This window comes from Populus alba, chromosome 13 (genome assembly GCF_005239225.2).
Source record: "Populus alba chromosome 13, ASM523922v2, whole genome shotgun sequence".
NCBI lineage: Eukaryota > Viridiplantae > Streptophyta > Magnoliopsida > Malpighiales > Salicaceae > Populus > Populus alba.
In genome coordinates this window covers 13683207-13710708 of record NC_133296.1, presented here as the reverse complement: position 1 = coordinate 13710708, position 27502 = coordinate 13683207, and the positions used below count along the sequence as shown (strand labels likewise).

At 31.5% G+C, this 27502-nt stretch overlaps 4 protein-coding genes across 6 annotated transcripts; 2 read left to right on the top strand and 2 right to left on the bottom strand.

Annotated features, from left to right (window-relative positions):
* Positions 1-265: 265 nt before the first annotated feature.
* LOC118050415 (uncharacterized) lies at positions 266-2803 on the top strand. The gene is made up of 4 exons (XM_035060765.2): positions 266-582; positions 1676-1734; positions 2123-2304; positions 2496-2803. Exons 1-4 carry the CDS (start codon positions 393-395, stop codon positions 2566-2568), a joined length of 504 nt encoding a protein of 167 aa, XP_034916656.1. The 5' UTR covers positions 266-392; the 3' UTR covers positions 2569-2803.
* A 473-nt stretch (positions 2804-3276) lies between these two features.
* LOC118050400 (transcription factor bHLH153) lies at positions 3277-8769 on the bottom strand. The gene is made up of 6 exons (XM_035060751.2): positions 8157-8769; positions 6221-6346; positions 5144-5209; positions 4873-4938; positions 4045-4092; positions 3277-3823 (listed from the first exon to the last, which is right to left on the bottom strand). Exons 2-6 carry the CDS (start codon positions 6317-6319, stop codon positions 3671-3673), a joined length of 432 nt encoding a protein of 143 aa, XP_034916642.1. The 5' UTR covers positions 6320-6346; positions 8157-8769; the 3' UTR covers positions 3277-3670.
* Positions 8770-19909: 11140 nt separating this feature from the next.
* On the top strand, positions 19910-20746 carry LOC118050407 (uncharacterized). The gene has a single exon (XM_035060757.2). The coding sequence runs from the start codon at positions 19955-19957 to the stop codon at positions 20567-20569; it is 615 nt and encodes a 204-aa protein (XP_034916648.1). The 5' UTR covers positions 19910-19954; the 3' UTR covers positions 20570-20746.
* A 984-nt stretch (positions 20747-21730) lies between these two features.
* On the bottom strand, positions 21731-25648 carry LOC118050405 (uncharacterized). Of its 3 annotated transcripts, none has more exons than XM_073403787.1 (7): positions 25244-25648; positions 23531-23614; positions 23351-23418; positions 22546-22684; positions 22375-22458; positions 22149-22238; positions 21731-22061 (listed from the first exon to the last, which is right to left on the bottom strand). In XM_073403787.1, exons 1-7 carry the CDS (start codon positions 25532-25534, stop codon positions 22056-22058), a joined length of 762 nt encoding a protein of 253 aa, XP_073259888.1. In that variant the 5' UTR covers positions 25535-25648; the 3' UTR covers positions 21731-22055. The 3 variants fall into 3 exon arrangements, with proteins under 3 accessions (XP_073259888.1, XP_073259887.1, XP_034916646.1); XM_073403786.1 differs by having other exon boundaries at positions 22149-22244; positions 25244-25647; XM_035060755.2 differs by having other exon boundaries at positions 22149-22244; positions 23531-23602; positions 25244-25644.
* Positions 25649-27502: the final 1854 nt, after the last annotated feature.

The window sequence follows — 27502 nt, the reverse complement described above, 5'->3', positions numbered from 1 at the left end:
GTTATTACATTGTTACAATCTACAATATAATATCTCTATATCTACCGGATTGTTATAGTAAAAAAACAACATCCTTTATATGTTTATTAAATATATATAAAAATATTGTAAAAGCCATCTAGCATGGATTTTTTAAAAAAAGAAATTTAACCCTTAAAATAAATAATATATATAAAATTTAAATATTAAAAAAAAAAGAGCCAAAGTTTATCCTCACAAAAAGAAATTACCCGCTACCATGACCGTCGTGTCGTCACTCTTACCGAAACGACTCGTATGACAGTCAACTCCTCAAATTTTCCATAACAAAAGCACCGTTAGCTACCCATGTCAAGATTCAACTCTAAACATTCTTTGATCATATAAAAATATTGAAACTTCACAAAAAATTCATGGTGAAGACAGAGATATTAAGCATGGACGTGTTTAAATATTTTATACTATTGCTGTTAGTTACTTTTGTTTTACCAATTGTGAAATCCAAAGAGCAATTAAGTTCAAGAGAATGTGAGGATCTTGGTTTTTCAGGGCTTGCACTTTGCTCTGACTGCCATACTTTTGCTGAGTATGTTAAAAACCAAGGTGAGTTCTAAAGACCCTTTTGATATTTCTCTATGTTTTAGCCTTTTTGTTCATAAAGTTTGTGTCTTTTCGGAATTGTAGTTCTTAGTGCGGTTATGTTAATTTTTTTTGGGTTGTTTTGGTGTTCTGTTTATGGTTATTTGGCTGATTGGTTTCTGGGTTTTGAATATTACGAGTTCCTTTTAGGTTTGAAGGTGGGATCTTGATTATTTTATGGAATGGAATTGATGGTTGCTATTTGAGTTAGTTTCTACTTGTTTCTATTTAATTAGTGTTGTAACATTGAGATGGTGTTGGATTCTCAAGTAGATATTTTGATTTAACTTGAAAGTGCAGAGAATTTGAGACTATCCCCATGTTAATCAGCTCACTGAAAAAGAACTGGCACTTTTTGTTGGGAGGAAATTGCCTTATATGGATGGTGTTGGCCATTTCAGTTTTCTGTGATGTTGATATAATGGATTAGTCATTGTTGAACTGCAGATGTGAGAATTTGGCTAATTAAGTGGGGAGGCATAGATATTTGTGTGATGAAGACATGTCAATGGTTGAATGATTCTCCTTGTTGGTTTTGTTTTGGTGCGGGTGGGTTGGCTGTTTAACTAATGTAGGAGTGATGCAGTATCAATCATCTTGAGCGCAGGATGTAATCAGTCCAACTTGTTCAGTAGCATGCCCATGCCATGACATGAGCGAGGAGAATTATTAACACAACCTTATTTTTTAATAAGAAATCAGGGACTGATGGAAAGATTTTTATGTAATGCGATACGCTTGAGCCAAAAGGAGATGAAGGCAAAGTCCTTAAGACAGGAACACATCATTTAAACCATTTCCCATGCACAGTCGATTTCTTCCCCCACCCATAACACCACACTAGCTGCTAGGGACACTCTGTACTCGGAGGCTGTAACTAAGTTGATGGAATTCAATGATGGGTACTTGACTTTACTTTTAGGTTGATATAGTGACTAGATCTGAGGTTTAGTACTTATTTGTTGGACTCCACTTTGCTTAAGGGCATAATAATGTAAAAGGTCTTTAATACTGCCTTGCAGCTACAAGTAGTCTAACGCTAAAGTTTTGGGTGCAGAGTTGGTGTCTGACTGTCTGAAGTGTTGCACAGAGGATTCTGATGATTCCATTAGTAAGGTACGAATTATATCAAGGATAAAAATATATTTGAAGCTCAAATTCATGTTTTGAATTTCCTTCTGACTCTTTTTCCTAATTTCATGCTTGGACTATTCTTTCATTTCTTAATTCAACCTGGAAAGGCCCATGATTGGTATGGACTATGGATAAAATGTGGTCAATGTATCCTTAAATGAATAAAGAGCAGATTTCCAAGTCTTCTATTCCAGTTTTAAGTGGACATGCAATTTTAAAGAGCATTATCGTTGAATTGCTAAAGAAGTTCAGTATCTACTTTTTGTGTGTGCATGTACACTTTGTACATGAATATTTATACACAATATCCAAGAGAATCACTTAGTTTCTTGTTTTTATTTGAACTGAAAGATGTTGTAAATTGCTGCAGATCACCTACTCTGGTGCAATACTAGAGGTTTGCATGAGAAAATTGGTTTTCTATCCTGAAATTGTTGGTTTCATCGAAGAAGAGAAGGATCAATTTCCCACCTTTAAAGTCCAATATCTTTTCAATTCTCCACCAAAGTTGATCATGCTGGATGATGAGGGTCAGCCTAAGGAAACCATTAGGTGAGCTATTCCTGCATAACTTTGTTTTGATATTCATTCTGCCTGGCAAGTGCTTGAGCCATGTTTAGCTCCTCCAAAGCAATTACCAGCACTCATTTTAGGAATCCATCTTTTCTTTTTGCATTTCAAGAAAAATAATGAGGTTCTATTGGTTTCTGTACTGAGAACTTCCACTGTTATTTTACTTGCAGAATTGACAATTGGAAACGTGAACACATGCTGCAGTACTTGCGGGAGAAGGTTAAGCCTACTTCAGCATCCTAAGAGAGTGGCCTTTTTTTCTCTGTTGAAAAGAGTGGCTTAATTTTGTGATGATGTGCCTGTATCTTAAGTACTTGCATGGTTTCATAAAGAACGATGATTGAATTAACTAGAAATATGCAGTGTGATCAGCATTGTTAGTTTTCCTTTGAGCCCCTCTTAAGATACCATAGACTTGAATTGATGGTGTATGGTAAGGTCACAAGTAACGTAAAGGACTGTAATTGGTTTCAGGGAAGCTAACATCTTCATTGCAGTCTTTTTTTTTTTTTTTTCAATGCCAAACTTTTAGAGCATCCGATGTGGGTGGTGGTGGATACCCTGCTCTGAGAACATCCATAAATTCACCCCATGAGCACAATCTTCAGTTGTCATGAGAATTCAGATTCATTTTGGAATCCGTAATCCCAATTTAGGATCTCAGCTAAGAATTAGGCTCTTTTTAACTTATTGTTCTTCATATAAAGGCCTACAACAAGAGAGCCTATTTGTCAATAATTGATTTAACAACAAGAGAGCCTATTTGTCAATAATTGATTTAACCATTACAATTAAATTCAATTCCAAAGGTTATAAACAACCCGCAAGAGTTTTTTCTTTCTCCTACAAAATCATCAAGTCACAACTATACAGCATAGTTGGGGCATATAAATGAAAATTTGGAAGTTTACAGCACATGTGAGTTCACAACAGGAATCTTGTAGATAAATCTTTCTTGTAAAAGGCAGGGGAAATCGACGCCATTAAAGCCCCCCATATATTGATTAATCCTCTGTCAGGGTTCATTATACATCTTCTGTAAGTCTACATTTTGCTAATCAGGAGATACATTGATCATATCATATAATGTGCCCTGTCATCATCACCTTAAAACTAGAATATTTTTTTTAACATAGATAATACTAGAATGGTGACTTGACATTTTACATCATTGAGAGCTTGACTAATATAACATGCGAAAATCCATTTTTCCCACGTTAAATTCTGTTACAAAGTTGCATCTGCCTGACAAAACTTTGTTGCGCCTCCAGAAAGGTGATTACCCTTGACGCCACCTTGTCTAGAAACTTAGAACAACCTTAACAAGTTGCTGAGGTAAATTGTGTCAGTGAAATGGTGAAACGTCCTTATTGAATTTGGGAGAAGGGCTCTTGATGGGGGCCCAGATATCTGCTCCATTGCTGCGAGCAATGCCAGCAGTGCACGAGGTCGGTACGAGACACAAACCTTTGTTTCTTAGACTGTATTGACCTAACTCCTGCACAAGTAATCAACCAGCTGTGAATTTCAGTCAAGTAGAGGCGCTTTTCAATGGTGCAATGGGTGAAAAACGTAACAGCACTTTTCAATAGGGCAATGGCGTGTTCAAGTGGACCACATGCAGCTAGTGTTTCATAAAAGTGCACTCAAAGGACATTGCAGTTTAGGAAGAAAGTGTGTGATTGGAAATGTCATGTTATCGGTCCAGCTCATGCTCACCTGCATTTGAGCTGTTGATGTGCCTTGGAGGTATGGAGCACTCAACACCTGAAACCATCACGAAATAGGCAAAGCTGTGAGCTTAAAAGTCAAATCAGTCGTCTCAAATTCTAAATGTTCAAACAGAAGAACGGAGGCAGCAATATTAGAAAAAACATATCCCAACGGTTCTAAAACTATAATAATGAGAAATTAACACATTGTCATCGATACTCATAAACTACACATCGTATTTGCAACATTATCAGTCTTAGCCATCAAACTTGCACGATGAGGCAGCCATAACAAAAGCTTAACTTTGTGTTCTTTCCCGGAAGAAAGTCAAATAAATTGTAAAACAATCTAATTGCAACAAAACAACAAGAGTCCAATGTGGAATGATAATGTGCCAGCCACCTCAAAGTAATAACTTAAATGTTCAAAAGGGTACAAGTTCTCTATTATAACCTAAATCATATGGAAAGCATAGGGATTCCAGTTCAATTTTGGGGAGACTATTTTAACATGACATGTCCAAACCACGATAGCTCCCAGGTCAGATACTGAAAACAAATCCATGCATATGACATGCCATTGCGTGCAGTTGGATGCTTCCACAAAATGGCAATTTTTAGAACCCATTTAAGTGATCAATAGTCACATTTTGCAAGTTAATTTTTATAGGAAAAAAATTCCTGCAATTTAAAAACAAGAGTTTCACCTCACAAACTCTCCATTTCATATCTCACAGTCTAGCTGTGCATGTATTTCCAGGTTGCAAAGCAGTGAGCAGGCAGACTAACAGGATAATGCAGGTAAAAATAATAAAGAGAAGGCCAAAGTCTGAACCTGAACTTGTTCATGAAGGAACTGTATGTACTCCATTGCCTCCATAAGAACAGATGCAGTATCAGTCTGCATTAAAAGAGAGAGAGGTTTTAAAATGACTAATATTCAAGATAATTGATAAAGTATATGTGCAAGAAAAAATAATAGAACATATTCCCCCCTCAAACTTCAACAGCGGTTTATTGATAAAGAGACCATCTTCACAGTTGTGAAAATATAAATGCTCGTGTAACTTGGTTTCTTATTAACAAAAACAAGTTGTCATATCTACCTTCCCATATGGTGAAACAAGCTGCTGCAGAGCTACAATACGTTCCCCGAGCTTCTCTTTTCGTTCCTGTTGCCAAAACACAAATACAAGAAAATATGCACATTAAATCGAGCACAGTAGATCAAAATGACCAGCAATACAGTTGCTAAAGGAGAAGATTGACATTTAGTAACAAGGACAAGGATTGTTTAGAACTCTGGGACTCCGGGTTTGCTGGAAATGAACCAGTGCCAAGGACAGATAATATGCTTGTGGGTGATTTTGACCTACTTTGAATAAAAGGCCCACTCATGAACTTTAAATAAATCACCTAAGGCCAAAGCACCCAACTTGCAAATACCTTAAACTAAAAGTAAACTGTGCACTATCATCTAAGCGATTTCAGTGCATCAAAATAGCATCGGTTCATATAGCCTTGATTAAAACCTTTTCTCCTAAAGCACTTCCTTCCATGTTTTCAGTAACCATGCTCCAATTTACAATTGTCTCGTTGCTAAAGAAAAGTTGGGGTCATAACTTCAACCTCTAGCCAGTGTTAACTAGGCACCTTCAAATAATGGCTTGTCTGACTGCAGAATGAACACTTGGACTAAATACTGTAGGACAGGCAAGAACAGTAAGAAAACAGAAGCTTGAAGGGGTCCAGAGAAAGGAGATTGGTCTCGATAGAGAAGGGCAATGCCAAATTATCCATGAAAACAACCACATATTTTTGGATTTGGCTTTCTTGAGCGAAGAATTCTGGTTAATATTGGTGGTCTTCATCATCCATTACACTTGGTAAAAATGTCAAAGAAAGGGGTCTTTAGAAGTATGGTAACGGTTGCTTTTTAAAATGCTTTATGATTAGAAATACATCAAAATAATTTTTTTTTTATATTTTTTTAAAATTCATTTTTGATATCACCATATTTAAAACGATTTAAAAACATAGAAAAAAAATAATTTTTCAGAAAAAAAAAAAAAATTGAATTTTGGCCAACCTCTGTTTGGGTTGCACTCCCAAATTGGGGCAAAATGCGGAAAAAGCTGTATTCACAAAGGGAGATATGTACGAAAAAGGGAGGAAGGAAAAACCTTTGTGGAGATGGAAAAATCAGCTTTGTGCCTTTTGGTAGCAAGAGAAGTGAGACTGGCATGGTCAACTGAGCAAGGGCTTCTTTTGTTTTCCATCATCTTTAGCACTTCTATTCTTTATTCTCCCTACACAGAAATAGCAAAGAATTGGCATGTGCAATCAAAGATAAAGAAACAGAATCAGGATATTTGAAGCAACTTAAGAAGCTCCACAGGAAAATAACATGATATCTACAAGGAGATGGATAATAATAATCTGATCTGCCAAACCAAAAGAGCATATCAATCAAATTGACTGATGAGCATATCAATCAAATTGACTGATCACGATTATCATACATGTTCATTGTAATTAGAAATTTCAGCCAAAGATTATAATCTTCAAAATCTCAAATATCATTGTATAATTGAAGCACAATGTAATTTCACATTTATTTCCCGCACAGATATCCCTTTTCATTTGGCATGGTTTAAAAAGAAAAGGATGCTCCTTTTGCAGACAAGAAACCAGCCAGCAAACACTTTTAGATAGGACATGTATGATATTATACCAATAGTTGAAATTTCACTTTCTTCTAAATTCTTGAAGATATAAAATTCTGATCAAAATCTAGAAATGAAATTTCCAAATCAAGACCCACATTTAATGACCCATATGAATTTCCAAACTATCTGCTTACTATTATTTCTTTTCTAAGAAAGAAAAACAGACAATGAAACAATTGAGACTCCCTAAAATTACAGGTTTGAGGTTGAAAATCAAGGACTACAACAGGAGGATGTTTTTCTTTATCTTGTGTGAAGTAAGACTAGCAATCAAGAGATCCTTCCCTGGTGAATACAGGGATCAAGCATCCACACGGATGCTACTAGCACAAGAGCTGCCAACAGGAACAGACAATATGGTGACCATCCAACTGATCCATTTTTATTAGATCCAAGATAGAACACAACCATTACAGACTTGCCAATTAGCTTAATGTTAGCCTCACCATGACTTAAAATATCCATATATTTTACACACAAGGTAAATGATGTCATCGGAAGATTCAACGCATGGTTAATGTTTTGTTGTCATGCACTGTTTCAGTGAGAGATTAACCCTCAATTAGATGCTCGTGACATAATTTATACATGTATCAGCTTATCTATAGAAATACATCCGCGTAGTAAACAAATATTATCTCCACAATTAAACAAGTAAACAGACGACAGTTCCATGAATCAATGAAACACGCGATCAAATGCTTATTGTTAAAACTAGGCCTCTCGGGGGGTCTAGCTGGATAGGCGCTGGAATGGAGCACGAAGGATGTCATTAAAAATACACAGTCAATAAAAAAGAATTCCCTATCATCCACTCTTTTCAAAAAAAAAAGGGAAAGAATCCATCATTTGATTAGTCACCCCAAATCAGATAAACTAATCAAATGACTAAAAATTGCACCCAAAAAAAAATCAATCAGCAAGGAATACAGACATAAATGAACATTTGTATTATAATGATTTTGTGAATGTAATAGGGAACGAACTCAACTTTAATAGTAGAAGATTTCTTCTGGACCCACCAGATAGCATAATATTCATACCATGCATGAATGAAAACATAATCTGCCATTCCATCCACTTATATTTAATACCAGCATCACTAATTACTACTAGTAAAATCCATAGGTGCATTCAAGAATCACAAACATTAGAAACAAATCTATATGAACCAATGAAGAAAAAAATAGCACTCCTTTTCATCTTGAGAGGAACAAGTTATAAATAGATGGTTTGGTGCATGAAAGGAACAGACTTTTAAGACCACTTAACTCAAAAAGAAAAAGAAAAAAAAAAAGAATATTTAATACCTCTGCTCAGAAAAAAAAAAAAGTGAAATAAAAAAATTAGCAAAATAAAGAGAGAAACATAGAGAAGATAGAGAACTCACCAAGAAACCAGAGACAGCATTGCCAGAGGAGCTCAAAATGAAATCTCTAAACCTTATAGAGGAAACCCTTGAAAACCCCCCTCCAAAATCACTCTTAATTCAGCAAAAAGCTAAGTAGAAGCCTACAAGAATGACTTTAATTGGAGTTTTTGTCAACAACACAGCTAGCCCAGAAAGCCATATTTATCTCTCTCTCTCTCTCTCTCTCTCTAAAAGCTAAAACTCTTTTAATAGAACTTGTCTGTTTCGGTCTGTGTTAAAGCTAAAAAACTTTACTTTCAGTAAGCAAGCAACTTCTTTCTATTTTCTGACAAAGTAGCACAAAAACAAACAGTCCATCACCAAAGAAAGGGACTCTCAAGAAATACAAAGTGACGAGCTAAGGTGATTTGCAAAGCTAAAGGAGTACTATGACGACACCTTTGAAGAAAGTGGATGGCTTGCTTGGTGAGTTGCTGAAAGCCTGGAACTATGGAAGGAAGGGAGAGAGGGAGGTTAACAGAGGCTTTGAAAGTGGTTTTATAAGGTTTTTGGAAGAACTAATAAATGTTAGAAGAAAAACAACACTGTTGGAATCCTTACTTACTGGTTTTTGCAGTTTTGTTATTTAGTATATGTGACAGCTAATATCCAACCATGCAAAGAGACTATTGAGAGAGAGAGAGAGAGAGAGAGAGAGAGAGAGAGAGAGAGAGATGGCATTTAGAAGTGATTATTTTTCGGTTTGATTTTTATCAAAAAATAATAATTAAATAGAAATTTTTTTTATAAAAAAAATCAAAACCGATTCGAATCAATTGGTTTCGGTTTAGTTTTTTTAGAACAAAAATCGGTTTGTCTTAATTTTTTGATTTGACTCAGTTTTTTCCGGTTTGGTTTGGTTTTTTTAATTTTAGCTTGGTTTTTCAATTTTGGCTCTATTTTTCTAGTCTTGGCTTGGTTTTTTCCGGTTTTGGTTTCGATTTTTTTGGTTTTAAACTTATAAAACCGAACCAAACAGGTCGGTTTTTTTAAAATTTTAATCGGTTTAATTAGTCTTTTTTCATGATTTGGTTTTTTCAGTTATTGTTTTCCAGTTTTCTCGATTTAATTGGTTTTTTGGTTTTTTTGCTTACCCCTAATGGCTCTTGATTTCTTTGTGATTTTAAAATGATTTTTGAATAATTATTATTTGTTTTATTTTTGCATTTGAATTTATATTTAAAAATATATTTTAAAAACAAATGTAGCTTGAAAAATTAAATTAATATTTTTTATAATTTTACCATGTTGATATTAAAAATAAAAAATATATATTAGAATCATTTTAATATATGTTTAAATTGAAAATATTTTTTAAAAATAATACATACCATATTACCAAATATAATTTTTATGTTGCATATTTATGATAATTAGATTATTATTTTTATCTGCTTTTACATCTCAAGGTAAATTATAAAAAACAATGTATGAATAAAGTTGACGTTTAAGACATGACACTTGAGTTGGTATGGAAAACAATATTCAAAACAATCTAGTTTGATATTTACTTTATAGTTTTGAAATTCGGTTTAGCTTGATAATTAATTTGGGGCTGAAACTAGACTGAATCGAAGAAAAAACAGGAAAAAAAAAATCAGGTGTAACCTAACAGGTTGACATGGCTACCCAGTTGACCGATAATATCCGGTTAAAAACTCGATTGCAATCTATTGATTTTTTTTTTTTATTAAAACAACATCGTTTTGATTAAAAAAATTAACCTGGTAACTCGATTAAAACCTGAAATCTGGATCTTAAACCGGACTAAATCTAAAAATTATGCTTGAGTTGACATTTAAAAGCGGTAAGATATTTATAAACAGAATAATAAAAAGATAATTCATAACCATAGTCTTTAATTTGATTAGAAAAAATAATTTCTTAGAAATATATAATTTGACAAATGAATTTCAATTTTTTTATTGCAAGTCTTTAATAAAATGAGAAAGCCAAAAAAAATTACCATCCCCAAGAGAATATGTAGTCCAAGACCTTAATTTTTTAGAAATATATAATAATTTAACCTACCATCCTCTTAACTCCCGTTTATTAATTTTCAGCACCTTGAGAGTAAATTTACCTTCCAAAAAATGTGCTGAATTAAATGCGTTAATTGGAAATATCCCTTCCGAAACACAACCAAAAAAGTTAAAAATGTTTCCTTCAAGTGGACACTGACTAGTAATTGAATTTAAAAAGGATCGACAAATAGATTAATATTTTTTTAAAAAAATGTTTTAGAAGATTTTTTTAATTTAGAGAAATATTTTTTAATGTTTTTTGATGATTTTTATACACTGATATCAAAAATAATTTTTTAAAAATAATATTATTTTATTTTTTTCAGAGTAAAAAACACTTTAAAAAACAATTACAATTATATTCTCAAACACAATTTAAGTACTAGTCTCGAAAATGCTTTACCATGTACCAGATTATTTTATTTAAAAAAATAATATTTAGATATTAAAATGAGGTAAAAAAACATTATAAAATAATTATAAAAAAGTGATATTCATAATAATCAGGGATAACTAGTATGAGATATTTCACTAATCAAGTGGCCAAGATAATAAAATTGTAATAAATCAATGAAAAAATAAAAACTGTAGAGATGAGGTTGTAAAAAATATTCATAAATATTTTGGTTGTTTCATTATCTAGTCAAGTTATAAAAATATTTATTTATTTTTATTTTATTTAATAATAAAAAATAAATCATATAAAAAAACTTCAATATTCTTAAAAACATGCGACAATGAGCTTGGAGTTAGGATGAAGGAAGATTTATGTCTTTTTAACTATGTAGACCCTAAATCAATAGTAATTAGTTATCGTAGTCTTAATTAACTATGAACTTGTTCTTTCTCAGTGATCATCAATGTTTTTATTATGATTTTAAAATTTGATCTTGTGGATCAACTCCGGATTTGGCTGACCTAGAGCTAGAACCAGGCTAGATTGAAAAAAAACAAGAAAAAAAATCTGGTGTGACTCTGCAAGTCCGGTTGTAATCCGTTGATTTTTTTTAACTAAAATAACGTTATTTTTTTTTTTAAAAAAAATTGATCTGGATAATCAATCAATATCCTAGCTTTGAGCGGAACCGGGTCTAAAAACTATAGCATCTGTTATCAACATTTTCTTCTAAAAATTATCAAGAAATACGAAAATTTTCTATTTTAAACGAAAAGAATAGACAAGAGTGGTTGGTGTTGATTAGTAAATAGAAACAGAAGCATATAACACGACATTTTCATCTATCAAGAATAAAATAGTTCCCTTGTCTTTATGATCTAAAAAAAAAATTGTAATTCCATTCATATATTTCTGAGAATCCCACCCAACATTGGAAACATGTTGAAATAAAGAAATATTCAGTAGCTCGGTATAATTGATGAAATACGCTCACTTTATTGTTTTTTTGTATTTTTAAATTTCAATATTAATATTTTTAAAAAAAATATTAAATTTTCTAAAACTCACATAGTCATGATGATAAGAGGCGTATAGAAAAATTAATATGTAAACTAGTCTGGAAACATTTATTGTTTTTCAAATAAAAAATTTGAAATAAAATACCCTACTGATTTATCTTAGTCTACTATATTTTTTTTAGTTTCGATTTTGCCCCTTTAACTCTTAATTATTCTATATAAACATTATTTTATTTAATTTTTCCTCCCCTCAACTTTACAAATACCCTATATCTATGGAATCAAAATAAAATATCAAGTCAATTCCTAAATAAAGTTGAATTGAAAGAGTCCAATTAAAAGAAAGAAAAAAGTCTTGGAGGCAGACATAAAAACAATTCATTATGACTAATACCATAGAAAAAAAAAGTTAAAGTATGAAATTAAAAAAAAAATAAGTGTAAAAAATCCAAAGAACTAAAAAAAAATCATTATGCAAATTCACAGTAATTCTCCTAGGCCTTGGTGCGGAGACTTGAATTATAATTCTCCTGTTCTTGCCATCGTTCACACTACATAGACGACGAGACATCCATCGCTTGACAACCCATGAATTTCTGTGGTACTTAACGTTCTTACAATAAATCTTGATTGGACATTTTTCAATTGAATTGTGTCTATACATGATTTTTATTTTGACTTTATTAATAAACAGATAAGAACCCCAAATCCAGATTGCCACTTGCAATCTATATGCTTTGAAAGTGAAGCCATTCCAAATCCCATGATTATGCAAAGACTATATTTCCTAGGGTCCGATTGGGAGGATAATTACCCTTTTTTTAAACTATTTTTTTATTTTAAAATATATTAAAATAATATTTTTTTTATTTTTAAAATATTATTTTTAAAATTAGAATATTAAAACGATCAAAAACATGGAAGTAAAATTAATTTTTAGCAAAACAAAAATGAATTTTTAAAAAACACAAGCTAATCTGTAATTTCAGATGCTTTCTTAAATTCTTTTTAATACCAAAGATAGCGACGTGACCCAAAACAAATTAATATACTCAAAGTTGAAGTAAATATAAAATTAAAAAATAAAAAATAAAAAATACCTTGAATATAAAAAAATAAAAATACTTTGTTTCAATCCATAATATTTTTGTTTATAATTCAAGGTGAATGATTAAGCTCATTTGTTTTTTTAATATTGACACAAATATGGTAGGAAATCAAAATTTTATGATTTTTTAACTTATAAATACCAGTGAATCTGGTAACGGTTCTGATTGTTTTAAATATTTAAGTAAAGATAACTAATGTTAATTCAAGAATTAAATAAAGTATGGTTTTATTTGGAAATACATCTAATTGCGAGTGAATTTTATTAGTGAATATCATAGATCGAACGGTTGATAGTTTTTTGGCAAGTGAATTCTGTGAGACTATTATGTAATGCTAGTGTCATTTTTTTTTTTTATAATAAACTCTAAATGAAAAAATTATTGTGACTATTTAGAAATATTAAATTACTCTCAATAAGTGTTCTAGGAACATCCATTAACCAGGCCCGCATTAATTAAGAAGAAAACCAAGTCACGTGGCAAAAGTATGGCAGCACTAGAAACAAAACACTATGAAATGTAATAGTGTTTTCACTTTTTTTTTTTTGTCATTTGTTTTTTTCAATTTTGATCCCTCAATATTTGTTTCTTTCGATTTAATCATTTGACGTTGAAATTTATCTCAATTAGACTTGGTAGATTGCTTTGGTTATCTTGGGTAGGAGATATTGCAGCATCGAGAAAATTATATTGTTCTGTTGATGCTTAGTATGTCAAAATTAAATAAAATTTTACTATTTTAAAATAATTATAGTTATAGGATCAAAATTGAACAATTAGAAGACATTCAACCATTTTTTCTTGCTAAATTCAGAAAACTAAAATGCATGGACAAGGGAAGGTTCAACCCTTTTTTTATTATTTTTTTTTAAATTCGATCAATTTAAATTGCCTTGATTTAAAATTTAACTTGGTAGATTTTTTTATCGCCTTTGTATATAGATCTTGCAATATCAAGGGAACTTCTCAATAAAAAGTTGATGATCGACTTTACAAAACAAATTTTACCTAATTTAAAACAAATTTTTTTAAGAGATCAAAAGTTAAAAATATAAAAATTATAAACTATAGTAAATAGGCAAGACAATTTGGTTTGTATGTACATGCAACGCACACGCCAAGGTAGTGTTTGACTTTGTGGTTGGAGAGTGCTTTAAAAAAAAATTATTATTTTTTTATTTTTTAACTTTTAATTAATATGTTTTTAATATTTTCAGATTATTTGATGTCAAAAATGATTTTTTCTTTAAAAATATTATTTTAATATATTTTTTGAACGAAAAATACTTTAACAAATAATTGCTACCATACTCTCAAATACCTTCTTAGAACACTTCCAACATATAAAGTATGAAACCAACGCATACTAGGAGATCAAATCATCACCACATGAAGATTGTGCTTGGTCTATTTCTAGAAAATATGTGTGTTGAGCATTATTTGACTGCATTTATCAATTTATTTTATTGTTGATTTGTGTTGGAAAAAGTAATAGTTATATATTTAGATAAAAATATCACTTTCATCAACAAGACCCACATATAAACTAATCCATCAAGAAGACATTCTATTTGATTGAGAAGAATGTTTTGAACACCATCATTGTTTAATCCGTTCTGAAAATTTTACATTCACACAAATAATTACCATTAAAAATTGATTAGGAGGTAAAATTTTTACGAGTCTTTCTATCAATTTTTGTTGTTTAGGAGCAAATACAAAACATCACAGAGTTTAGGGGGTAAAATCAGGAATTGTTTTGTTGAGGGGTGTTTGTTTTCTCGCTCAACTCCAGGGACCAGTTTACAATTTGGCAAAAAGAAAAATAAAAAACATGTTTCGGTGACGAATGTGTTTGGCGCGGGAAATCGCTGTCAGAGCAGTTTCTACATTTTCAGGTGGGCGGTTTCTGACAGTGGATCCCACTTCTCTCCTCGCTTTATCTTTTCTCACACTCCTCCCATAGCGCGTAATAACACTCTCTTCGCTAACCAACCACGTGTTCTTTTCAACACGTGGAAGGATACCACTTGGTCGTGCTGTGTCTGAAAACGAAAATGGATGGACATTGAGGTGAGAGCAGGTTTTAGGCTGTAAGGTGGGCCCCTTTAAAGGATACTGCTACCGTGCGCGCAAAAGTCCACGAGGGGAAGGAAGAGAAGGGCAGGATTCTGTCATACGTGGGACCCACGCGGTTTTCTTGTTTGTCTGATTATACTTGGAGGCTGCTATCACACGTTTCTGGTTTGGATTTTGGATAATATGATAAGTACCCGAAACCCGACTGGGTCAGGTACCGGGCATGAAAGATCCATATTTATTCAAGTTCGGGTAATTATTTTTGGTTTGGACTAAGGTATGAAAAATCCATTGCCATCTCTGATAAACCATGTTTTATTCCATTTAGATTATTAATGCTAGAGTTCAAAATCTATAAATTAAGATTTAAAGATTTAAAGATGGCTATTGGAAGATTTGGAATGTTTTTTTTTTTTAAATAGAGAATTGACATTAAGAATTTTTAAACTGAGAATTGAAATGAAACATTGATAGATCCATAAAATAATCCACGTTCGTTCACAAACGAAAGTTGATGAAAATGTAATCCACAGATAATTCTCTTCTGATATAGCATGCGTTCTAAGACTTGGATCGGATTTGAAATTTGAAAAATGGTCATGGATCATGCAGGGGTACTAGGTCAGCCCTTGGTTGGTGATTTTTATGATTCAAGTCACGACAACATCTAAAGTACTTGGGATTGGGTTAAGAGCCGGTCTGAAAGCATGGTTGTGATTGTTTTTTATAATATTTTTTTATTTAAAAATGTATTAAAATAATATTTTTATTATTATTTTTTAAAAATTATTTTTGATATTAGCGCATCAAAATAATCTAAAACACTAAAATAAATTAATTTGAAACAGAGAAAAAAATATAAAAAAATAATTTTTTTTCAAAAACACATTTAAAACGTAAAATAAACAGGGCTTAAGACACAGTTTGAGACCCTTGAGATTTTAGAACTCCATTTAAGGTGCTCAAGGATCTAGCGAAATCTGATTCTAAGCTTTTAGGTTTTGAGTCAGGATCTAGTATAAAGCATCCGAGCAGCGGTCAGACCAATATTAGGGTTTGAGTAAGGACCAATGTTGGTGTTTAACCAATGTTTTGTTTTTAAATCTCGTTTGATTAATATAATTAATGAAACTACTATATTTATAAAAGCTTGCAATTTCAGGCTTTTTTTTTTTTTTTTTTTTCCTGATATGAAATCATTAAATACTTAATAATCGGCATAACCCATGCCCCATTGATGATCGAACGGGGAGAAAAACTATCTTCTTTGATTATCATTTTCCTTGACTTTTATTAAATTAATTTACGGGACTGAGCACTAGATTGATAGTTCGTCGGCCACCGCGATGAAGCCAACGGAAATCATGGCAGAAATCATGGATTCCTCTGTCGAATGAAAATGACTTCGAATCTGGAGTTCTTGCGTGGATCTTGTTTAATGATGATATTGAAATCCATTGCAATAATATGTATGAACAAGTACAAGCACACTTGATTATCAATGTCTATTAATGTTATTTTGTTTTTCATCAATTATTATTTACCTGAGACTTCAGTATCATTGTTAACTATACAAACAGTTTATTTTTTTATTTTTTTTAAAAATAAATTTTTATATTTTTTATTTATTTTAAATTAAATTTTTTAATATTTTCATATCATTTTAATGTGCTGATATTATAAATAAATTTTAAAAAATATATTATTTTAATATATTTTTCTTGAATTTCAAATTACTATGTTTTTCTTTTCTTTTTTTTTATACGTTAATATTTATAAGTTCAGTTCATTGTTTCGTGACCATATTTTATGAACTTGAATAAATTAATTTTTTTTACTATTCTCGATTATGATCAAAATATTATTTAAAATGCGTGTTTGATATTATAATTCAAAGTATTTTTTTACTTAAATTACATTAAAATATCTTTTTTATCTATATTTTTTTAATCTTAATATCAACACATCAAAATAATCAAAATCACTAAAAAAATATTAAATTAATATTTCTTTAAAGACAAACATGTTTTTAAAAATGCGCTCAAATACAATCAGAAGCGCACCACTAGACAACAAACTTGAAATGAAAATTCAAAATCAAATTAAACAATTAAATATTTCTTTGTTTTTTTTTTTAAAAAAAAAAGTTGGTTGAATGATTTAAAGGTTGATGTGGTCAACATCTACCTTTAGGGTTCCAAAAGGTTTATTGAATGTGAAGATATCATTTTCAATGCACAAGCTTTTGGCCAAGAAAAGAACCTACTCCATTGTTTCCTTTCTCTTTTCATTTTCTTATTGATAATGACAAGAAGCCTTCATCCAAATAATAACATATACTTGAGAGAAAAAAACCATGTATATATTCAATGGTTAGGAATTATTATTTTACTTGGTTTGACAAAATTGTCACCTTTCTTTCTCTTTTCCAGACAAGATTTCGATCATGCTTTTGTTTTGTCCATAGATTATTTTATAAATCTTTTGAAAATGTTTGTATTTTCTTGTCAGATGCATTTATTTGTCAATTAAAATTAAATCATGTTCTTATTCCAGAAAAGTTCCATCAATCTTAGCTTCCTTGCTTTTTTTTTCTTTTTTTTTTTTTTTTTTATTTTCCACCCCTCACTGCCACCACCATCATGTTACATTATTACTATTGAACAAAATTTTTATTGTTTTAACCATAGCTTTGAATCTCTACTCAGCCCCGATGAGCTAACCCGGGCCGAATTGAAAAAAAAAATAAAAAAACCTGGTGAGTTATCCCGGTCAAACATTCGTTTGCAACCTGTTGATTTTTTTTACTAAAATTACATTGTTTTGATTTTAAAACGATGGCTTTAGACTAGACCGGGTCTGAAAACTATAGTTTTAACTTAGAGTAAGCTAGTTTTTCTAAAATTGAAAAAAAATTCTATTAATCACACATTCCTTCCCTATGTTCTTGACATTTACTTTTAATATAACCCCTATACTATTTTTTATTTATCCAGTCTCTTTACCGTAGATTTTGTTTTTAATATGGTCCTTCTAATGCAAATTTGATCAGTTTTTTTTATATACATATATATAAAAGATGACTTTTTTTTTTTCAAATTAGCATAATGAGAAAAATATTTTTCGCATTAGCACAGCTATAATTTTTTTCTTTTCACAATAGGCAAATCTCGCTTGTGTAACTTTGAGACTCCCAGGACATGCCAAAAAAGCCTCTTTTTTTTTTTTTTTAACCAGCCCATTTCTTTATTTGATCCCTTGATTTTTATATTTATTTAACTCTAGTCCCATTATTATAACTATTTTTTCTGTTATCTTTGCACAATTATTTTTTTTAACTAAAGCTAATATTTGTCTGCGAATACGACCGCTAAAAACAGTTAATGTTTGTCCAAAAAATTGTTATTTTTTACCCAACTTAAATAAAAATAAGCCTAATAAATGTCATCATCATGATAATAAAAATAGCATTAATTTTATATAAAAATTGAGGGACTAAATATCAAGTTTAAGTAGAGTAGAAAGGATAACAAATATGCTCACACAACAATTGGAGTGCAAGAGAAAAAAACGAAGAAAACAAAGAGAAAGAAAGGATGAGATAACAAAGACTAGGAGTGATTATTTTTTATTTGATTCGGTTTTTATAAAAGAAAGTAACAAAATTAATTTTTTTTTTAAAAAGAGCGTAATCGGTTTAAATCGATTGGTTTCTGTTCAGTTCGGCTTGATTTTTTAGAACAAAACCCGGTTCAACCTGGTTTGACTCGGTTTTTTAGTTTGACTCGATTTTTTTTTCCAGTTTAACTTACTTTTTTTCCTGTTTCGATTCGGTTCGGTTTTTTTTTGGTTTCATGCTTAATAAAACTAGTCATCATGATAATAAAACTAGCATTAATATTATATAAAAATTGAAGGACTAAATATCGAGTTTAAGTAGAGTAGAAAGGATAACAAATAGGCTCACGCAACAATTGGAGTGCAAGAGAAAAAATAAATAAAAATAAAATAAAAATAAGAAAGAATGAGATGATAAAGATTAGGGGTGATATTTTTTGTTTGGTTTGGTTTTTATATATAAAAAAAGTAACCAAACTATTTTTTTTTTAAAAAAATCGAAACCGGTTCAAACTGATTGGTTTTTGTTCAGTTCGGCTCGGTTTTTAGGACAAAAAACTATTCAACCCAGTTTGGCTTAGATTTTTTTAGTTTGACTTGATTTTTTCGGTTTGGCTCAGATTTTTTCGGTTTGACTCGTTTTTTTTTTTTCCAGTTTTTATTCGGTTCAATTTTTTCGGTTTCATACTTATAAAACCGAACCAAACTGGTTGGTTTTTTCAAAATTTTAATCAGTTTTTTTCATAATTCGGTTTTTTTCGATTATTTTTTTATCTGTTTTCTCGATTTAATTAGTTTTTCAAATTTTTTTGCTTATCCCGGATAAAAACACACTAAAGTTCATATTACAACATCTTTGTTTCCATAAGAAATACCTTAATAAGATAAATTTATACACATCAATAAGATTTAATTTTAAAGTTAAAAGGAATCTCATGTGCCATCTAAAGATGGCGACATGCTCACCATGAATGCTTAAAAAAATTAAAATTATTTATTTTCTAGTTAGTTCTACAAGTTTAATTTTTTATTATAAATATAATATAATATATTTTTTTTGTTAACAATATACTACTTTTATGATAATGCCGAATTTAAATAAAATAAAAATAATATTTTACAGTTAGATTATTATGAATACAACAATATTAAGATTATTATTATTTAAATTATGGTCTTGATTTCTTACGAAAAATATTACAATCTTGATGTATTTTCTTTTTTAATTTGTCTCTATTCTTAACAAATAAACACATTGTTTAGTGTTTTATTAAAAAATAGAAATGAAAAATAAAATTTCGAGGGCGGTGAACAACTAAACACATGCCCTGGGGACAATATTTCAAGCAAAATGCATGTTTACCATTTTCTAAAACCCAGCCCAAAATATACGGGCCACGAATGTTGGAAGGCCCAATAACCCAAAGCGAGCCCAAGGAAAACAGCTGAACCGGACCGTTCCTTATGATATAGAGCATCATCCAAAAAGTCTAAACGACAGGTTTTTAGCAAATCCTTAAAGCCCTAAAACATGAAGACGGTGGCCGGCAAAATCACGGATTCAACTCCGGTGACAATCGCCAAAGCGGCCTCTATACTGTCCAAGTTCGTCTCCACCGACACCGGAGCATCCCAGGCCTTAAACGCTTATCTTCGTCGCGCCACCGCCGCTTTCGATGAGTTGGCACGCCTTCATTCAAAATCCGATCGCAGGAAACACAAAAGGGATTCAGCTCAGACTCAGAGAGTGGAGGCGAGTCAATCCGGGCTAGTGAATAATAACGAGCAGAGATTGGAAATGGAGGTCAAGGAAGAGGGTAATGCGGCAGAGGAGGAGACAGAGAGGAAGAAGAAGAGGAGGAAGAGGAAGGGTGATTTGGAAGAGGAAACCGAGAGAAGCAATGAAGTAAAGAAGGAAAAGACAGAGTTTGAAGAGAACGAGGGTAAAGTGGTGGGCAGAGTTGAAATCAAAGTGGAAGAGGAAATGAAAAAGAAGAAGAAGAAGAAGAGGAAGAGGAAGAGTGGAGAAGTAGAGGTAGAGGTAGAGGTAAAGGTAAAGGAGGAGGAGAGGGAAGGGAAGGATGGATTGAAAGATGAGTGCCAAAGGAAAAAGAAGAAGAGGAGAAAACATGAGGATGGAAACTGAGTTAAGAAAGAGTTTGCGTTTTTGTTCTTCGATAATTGCGTGTTTTAGATAATTGCGTGTTTTAGTGATTGGTGGCATTGAGATTTACTAATTTCCAGCTATATCCATGCGCTTACATATTTCAGTTGTCGTTGAACTTCATAGATTGCTTTGAAAATTTTGCATTTTTAGAAGTGATTATAATTCTTAAGGCATAAACCACAATGCTGAGCATCATACTGAAGCTGATATTGCCTGATGGTTTGTGCATGCTGTTAAAAGCAGACCCTGTATAATTCTAAAACTAGCCAGGTGTGGTGGGATCGCCATCAGCAGCTGAGTTGCCCTCGCTGGGTCAACTCATTGTGAACCTGGCGGTGCATTTTCTTTGCCCATCTGTGTGGGCTATACACGTTTCCAGTTAGTTGAGTGGTGAGTTTTCCTTTTTCAAAAAAAAAAAAAAAAAAACAGTTCTTGTGGTCTTGTTCCTGGGTTCTTATGATTGTTATTGCTTTGCTTTTGGATTTTTTGCAATCTAACTTTTGACTGTTCTATTCTTTTGTTAAATTGAGTTGATTAGATTGCATTATCCTTCTAAGGAAATTGAGTAATTTAGCTAACTACTCTATGCATCAGCCTTATCTTTTTTGATTTATGTTTGTTTGCTGAGACAAACGAGGAAACGAAAACTGAAGTTCAATGCTTTCTTAAAAAAAAATTGTAAGACGGTGCTCTGCTCTGTTTCAATGACTCATGAGAGGTGTTTAAGACAGAGGATCACACTGTCGAACCCTTGTATGAACCTTCTGAATGCAAGAGGATTGAACTGTCTGTCCTTGGGTCGTCTTCTTCCCTAGCTAGCCGACCCATAACTTTCCATTCTGATATCCTAGGACTTCGGTTCCCTGTTCCATTTTCCATTTTCCTAGTACTATCTGCTCTATAATTTTATGATGCCATTTCAACGCAATGGCTTCAAAACTAGTGGACACATGTGGTTTGCGACCAAGAAGGGATTCAGACCAATCCTGCTTCTAGGATTCTGCTTGCAATAAAAGTCGAGTTCCGATGCAGGATCAGCTGAATGGTTTGGCGTGATGACCGCTGGGCTGTTTTGTTTCTAGCTACTTGCAATACCAAACCTCGCAGTTTGTTCAATGGAACTTAACAATGCACCAGATGTTTACCGTAATCAACCTCTTCTAGACATGTAATCATTTCTTGCAATGTCCAACAAGAAGCTTTGATAAGATTGATGGCATCACTAACATGAAATATAAAAACCTAATGAACTCATTTTTCTCACATTTACATTTTCTTGAGTTCTTAGGTAACTTAAAAAAAACCCTAATACTTAAAATGCTTTTCCAGTTGATTCTCAACCCATTTGATAGCTATTACTTGAAATACCACTTGACAAATTGCTATGGACAAAGGAGCTTGCCTATCAGAAGCAAGAAGAAGCAAAAACAAGCAAAACCGCTTACTCACATCAATGATGTCTCTCTTATCCCTGTACAAGAAAAAACACAGAATAAATTCAACACATCAAATAGAATAATAGCAAAAACCCAGCAGAGTGAATGATCAAAAGATATACATGTCTTCTCCTTCGGCTTTGCACAATGTACCAAGAGCGGGCCATCACATAGCATGGCAAAAGAAAACCAGCAAATTGAAGAAGCGAAACCTGAAACTGAAAGTCCAATATCAAAATTTTGATAGTATACCGGGGTCGAGTTAATCCACCTGACTTTGGTTTGTGTAGTGCATAAACATGTATATTCACAAATGAATCTGAACTATAACGAGCACCATTGACTTACACTGAAGAAAGTTGATGATTCTTCCACCATCCCTGAATCCTTTGTAACCATTAGAGCTTGGCGGAGTAGCAAAATTATAAGCAACTGCACATAATGGTGACCGAAATTAGCTTGTAAGCACATAAAAGCATTGATACACATAAGAATATTGTTCAGATACAGTTTGCTTACAATGAGAGCAACAGATCGAAGACAAGCAATGCTGCTTGTATTGGCAACAGCATAATCATCGTACTCCGATTGTAGCAATTGATGCTCAAGAGCTAGAAGATGAGAATCATGCAAATCAATGTGGTGGCCCCATGCTTGCCTGTTAGCAATGTAGAAAAACATATAAATCTTCAAAGAGATTTTGCTAGGATGCAGAAAATATGCTGAAATGATATTAAAAACAAAAAAAAAAAAAAGGAGAAAAAATTTGGAAGCAATATATAGAAACTCAAAGCATATTACGCATGAATGAGGCAAGCAAGGGATTGCAAAGCTATCATAGGCCACAATCATCACTATCCAATTGATCTTGGTGGTGTTGGTGTCAGCGTTAATAGCTTCATAGTACTGAGTGTACCCTTTTCAACACAGACAATTGGATCCTAATCTTCTTTCTTTAATTTCAAATACCTGATTCAATGAAATAAGTTTTTCCCTTCATGCCATTTTCCAACAAGAACACAAATGTTGAAACCACGTTACCTTCAGGGGGGATCAAATTTTCCATAACTTGCTAAAATCATTTGCATTAATTTCACTGTTAAAAAAAAATTTGAAATCATACTCGCTAAGAATTGTTAGGAGTAGGTAGAGCTAATTGGGCCAATTTTAATCGAACCAAAGGGTAGCTGGTTAGGGCAACGTAAGAAGGCAACAGATTTTCTATAATGGTAGTATCTATTTGATCATTGTCCTACGATCTTTCCCCATATTTCCCAGACTCTCGGTCACATGCATGATGGAGAATCCAGTAGTTAGTAGTTACCTTATATCAATTGCCATAACATCAGGATTGATGCGGGCTGGTGGAAGGGAATAATTTGGTGAGAAAACCTGCCAACCAGAAAGCACATTTTATAAAAAATCATGCATTGACATATCTTCTAGAAATGTATCACACGTACAAAAAAGCAGTCCACAGGCTGGTGGAAAGGGAAACCTTTACCTGGTTGCAGATTTCACAGGTAATGTCACCTTTTTTGTTGCACCATCTCTGAATGCATTTCCTATGAGCAAACTGCAAGTGACACTGATAAAACATCAGTGGAAATAGAATACATGGGTCACCAGTAAAGACTACAAAAAAGCTGCAGCAGACAGTTGTTAGACTGTGCATTTTTGGCATGGAATATCTTGAATGTTGAAGATGATGATTAGTATAAGGGGAACTACATGACACATATAAAAGAACAATGTTTACTAACAAGCACAAAAGGGATGCATCCTATTTACAAAAACAAAAAGAAACAACATAATTCTGTTCTCTAAACCAGATGCAAGTTGTGGTCTATCTAAAATACAAGCCAGTTCCTCTACCCCATGCCCCAAAACCTTTCCTATTTTTCTCCTACATGATAACCAAAACCCAGCTAGAAAGCATAAGAAAATAATGCATCTTTTATCTATACTTGATCATACACCCTTCCAACCCAAAACCATCCTTCAATACCGGATATCTTAAAAATAAAGATAAGATATCATGAGCAACCAACATCTCTAAGCTTAGTATAATATCAAAATTCTATTATATCCAAAATGCATCAACTCTATCAAATTATAATGCATCCTTGTTAATCACAATCAGATGAAGAACTTTAAGATAAATTATTTCCATTTGTCCTTCTTACTGCAGATCAATGTGAAAAATGTGTTTCCTTCTTCCTGGGTCGGTTTATTGCATAGAAAAAGAAAAGGTACATACAATTTCTATGAAGTAAGGAATTGGTGGCTCTACAGAATAAACTTGTTAGAAAACCTGTTGAAAAACAGGGAACTTTTAACAAAATAAAGTACGGAAAGTACCAGTCCCTTCTTTCATACCAAAAAATTAAGTCTTTTCTCAAAAATCTATTTAAGCTTCCAAGCTAATAAGGAAATCCAGGTAAATTATATCTTAATATTCACATTTATTATAAAATATAGACTCGGTTTAAAACCTCCAATCAGTTTATTATCAAAAAAACATTTCTTCCACTTGTCTTCCCCGTTAATCAACAGTGTTTAGAAAATAAAATTACACGTAAAAAGAGGAGGTCAACTTTTCAACAAGCACGTCTGCTCATTAAATGCACACACCTGTCAACACCTAAATATCATACACAGTGGTACAAGTAGCTTATAATATGCAAAAAATAAAAACCCCAACTTTAAAAATACAAAACATAACCGATTCTCAAAGCATCAGCATGTTCACAAATTTGAAGTTCATATTTAGAAACTAAAATTATATAAACCCAAGACAGGGAAAGACCTTGAGAGTTGTGTATCGTTACAAAAATAAAGCGACAGAAAAACCTCCATTTCCGAGTCCTGTGAACCACGACGAGAGAGGGGGGGGGGGGGAGTTAAATGAAAAACCAGAAGACACACCAGAAGAATCAACAAAAATCTCAGAACCCGAGAAACCAACATCCCAAAAGCATAAAACAACAGCCTCATTTCCTCACCAAAAACAAAAAGAACACAGCTTTTGACTTAAGAAGAAGGAAAAATAAAGGAGAGAATCCATTCAAAAATCAAAATCCACGAACACGTTAGCAAAAAAATTTAAAAACTCACAACCAAAAAAACGAATAAATAACAAGAAAAAATAAAACAATGAACAAACTAAAAAAAGGTGAGAGAATAAATTAAAAATCCATAACAGAAAATTAAAGACCTTGAGGGTTCCATTACAAGCACAAGGAACTTCCATAGCAAGAACCTCAGCTTCCTCTTGACATATCCTACACTCAACCATCTCTACTTTCTTCAGAGAACATGAAGACCCTTCTTCATTTCCTTTCACAGAAACAACACTCTCACTCACATTACCATCCTTACCTGTTGCTCCGATACCAATACCAACACCATCACTTCTATTTCTGTCTCTTTCTCCATTATGAACTGACTCAAAACAAGTTGAGGCTACTATGATTCTGTCTACACACACCATGAAATCATCAACCATCTCTCTCTATAATGCGTGTTGATGTTTTGACAGGCTCTCTTTAGTTCTTCGTGGCTTGTGCTTCTCTCTCAAGAAGTGGAGGAACATAAAAGGAGAGAGAGGAGAGAGTGGGGCTTTGAAAAGGTTAAGATTTTGTGGGGGGAGGAATTTACGCAATTGACCTCGTCTTTTATTTCTGGACTTGAGTGGACCTGGTCGTGTGGTTTAATTACATTTTTGCCTGAAAACATAACGTTTTGTGGGGGCCGAATTTACGAAATGGACCTCGTCTTTTATTTCTGGACCTAAGTGTTCCTGGTCGTACGGTTTAATTACATTTTTGCCTGAACAAATTTGTTCAGGGAGGGTATTAACTGCTGCTTGCGGCGAGCGTGTTGGAAAAAGTTTTTAGTGCCGTTTGTTATTATGATTTAAAATTATTTTTAAAATAAATTATTATTTTTTTTATTTTAAATTAATATTTTTTATTATTTTTATGTACTGATATTAAAAATAATTTTTTAAAAATAAAAATATATATTTTTAATATTTTTATAAATAAAAAATATTTTAAAAAATCACAACAACTAAATTTTCAAATACACTTGTGCAGTCAATTATTTCTTGAATTTATATTGAGGAAAAATATAAATATAAATATAAATATAAATATATATAATTAAACTTATAATTTATTAAAAATAATAAAAATGTTTCTATCTAAGAATTTTTTTCTCTTTAAGTTTTCTTTTTGTTGAACCGTGAATGAATAATTACACTGAGCATTTATAATTTAATTAATTTTTATTTTATCTTTTTTTTTTCAATTATAGTTTACATATCGGATAGTAGAAATAAAATGAAAAAATAATTAAATTACCTGATACTCAACGTGATTTTTTTTTTTTAAATACATGATAAATAAAAGAAATAAAGAATTTGACGGCGGGGATTTGTTGAGAAAAATAGTACATATTAGCATAATAATCTGGTTATTGTCATGGTATAAAAGGAATAAACATAAAAAATGTATTTAGTTAAAGAGATAAATATAGAAAATAAATATATTTTAAAAATATTTTAGAGTAAATATATTTTAAAAATATTTTAGAGTAAATTTAAGTATAAAAATATTATCACTTTTAACACGGGGACAATAATTAAATGTTGCCTAGCATTTTTAAAGAGAAATATGGGCAAATTATAAGAAATATTTTTTTTATTAATTATTTGAGGTTGATTTAGTTAATTTATTATTTATATTTAAGTATACTGGTAGCTTTTGTTGTTGGGTGCTTTTTTAAAATATATTTATTTTTTAAAAATATTAAATTAATAATTTTTAGTTTTTTTAATATGCTAATGTTAAAAATAAAAAAATATTATAATGAAATTATTTTAATATATTTTTAAATAAAAAAATATTTTTTAAAAAATACCCCGTATTACACCATCAAATACACAATTAATCACGCTAGACCGAACCATTGCCTGCCAATTTATGATAATTTTTTTACTACAAACTTCTTTAAATAATTACTTATGATACAACTTGTTATATGTTATTTACTATAATTAGCACAATTATTATGCTAGATGTTTTTGGTTAGTGTTTTAAGATAAAATAAACAAATATAAAAAGAAATAAAAACTTATTTAATTTAAAAACATATAAACAAAAACGAAACAAATTTATTGTTGAAACAAATTTAAAATAAATTTTTATATTTTTAAAATAAAAATATATATAAAAATATTTTAATATTTATATTTATCCTTTCTGTTTCGCAGTAGTAATAAAACATTACCATATTTATTGTAGAGTCATGATAAAACACCTAATAAATTTACAGATACATTGATCTTACCACATCAATTCAAAGGGGTGGCAATCGATCACGAAAGGGATGAATATTATACATTCTTAGATTAATGTTTGCTATTTGTTTCAACATTTTAAAAGTATTTTTTAAAAAATAAAATTTTTTA

Excerpts from the sequence above, each read along its gene's own strand:
- LOC118050415 (XM_035060765.2), top strand. The coding sequence starts at position 393 with ATGGTGAAGACAGAGATATTAAGCATGGACGTGTTTAAATATTTTATA. Across the intron at positions 583-1,675 it reads TGAGTATGTTAAAAACCAAG|AGTTGGTGTCTGACTGTCTG; the intron begins GTGAGTTCTAAA and ends TTTTGGGTGCAG. Across the intron at positions 2,305-2,495 it reads CAGCCTAAGGAAACCATTAG|AATTGACAATTGGAAACGTG; the intron begins GTGAGCTATTCC and ends TTTTACTTGCAG.
- LOC118050400 (XM_035060751.2), bottom strand. The coding sequence starts at position 6,319 with ATGATGGAAAACAAAAGAAGCCCTTGCTCAGTTGACCATGCCAGTCTC. Across the intron at positions 4,939-5,143 it reads TTGTTTCACCATATGGGAAG|ACTGATACTGCATCTGTTCT; the intron begins GTAGATATGACA and ends CTTTTAATGCAG. Across the intron at positions 4,093-4,872 it reads TCCTTCATGAACAAGTTCAG|GTGTTGAGTGCTCCATACCT; the intron begins GTTCAGACTTTG and ends TGATGGTTTCAG.
- LOC118050407 (XM_035060757.2), top strand. The coding sequence starts at position 19,955 with ATGAAGACGGTGGCCGGCAAAATCACGGATTCAACTCCGGTGACAATC.
- LOC118050405 (XM_073403786.1), bottom strand. The coding sequence starts at position 25,534 with ATGGTTGATGATTTCATGGTGTGTGTAGACAGAATCATAGTAGCCTCA. Across the intron at positions 23,615-25,243 it reads CTTGTAATGGAACCCTCAAG|TGTCACTTGCAGTTTGCTCA; the intron begins GTCTTTAATTTT and ends ATGTTTTATCAG. Across the intron at positions 22,459-22,545 it reads TTCGATCTGTTGCTCTCATT|TTGCTTATAATTTTGCTACT; the intron begins GTAAGCAAACTG and ends CATTATGTGCAG.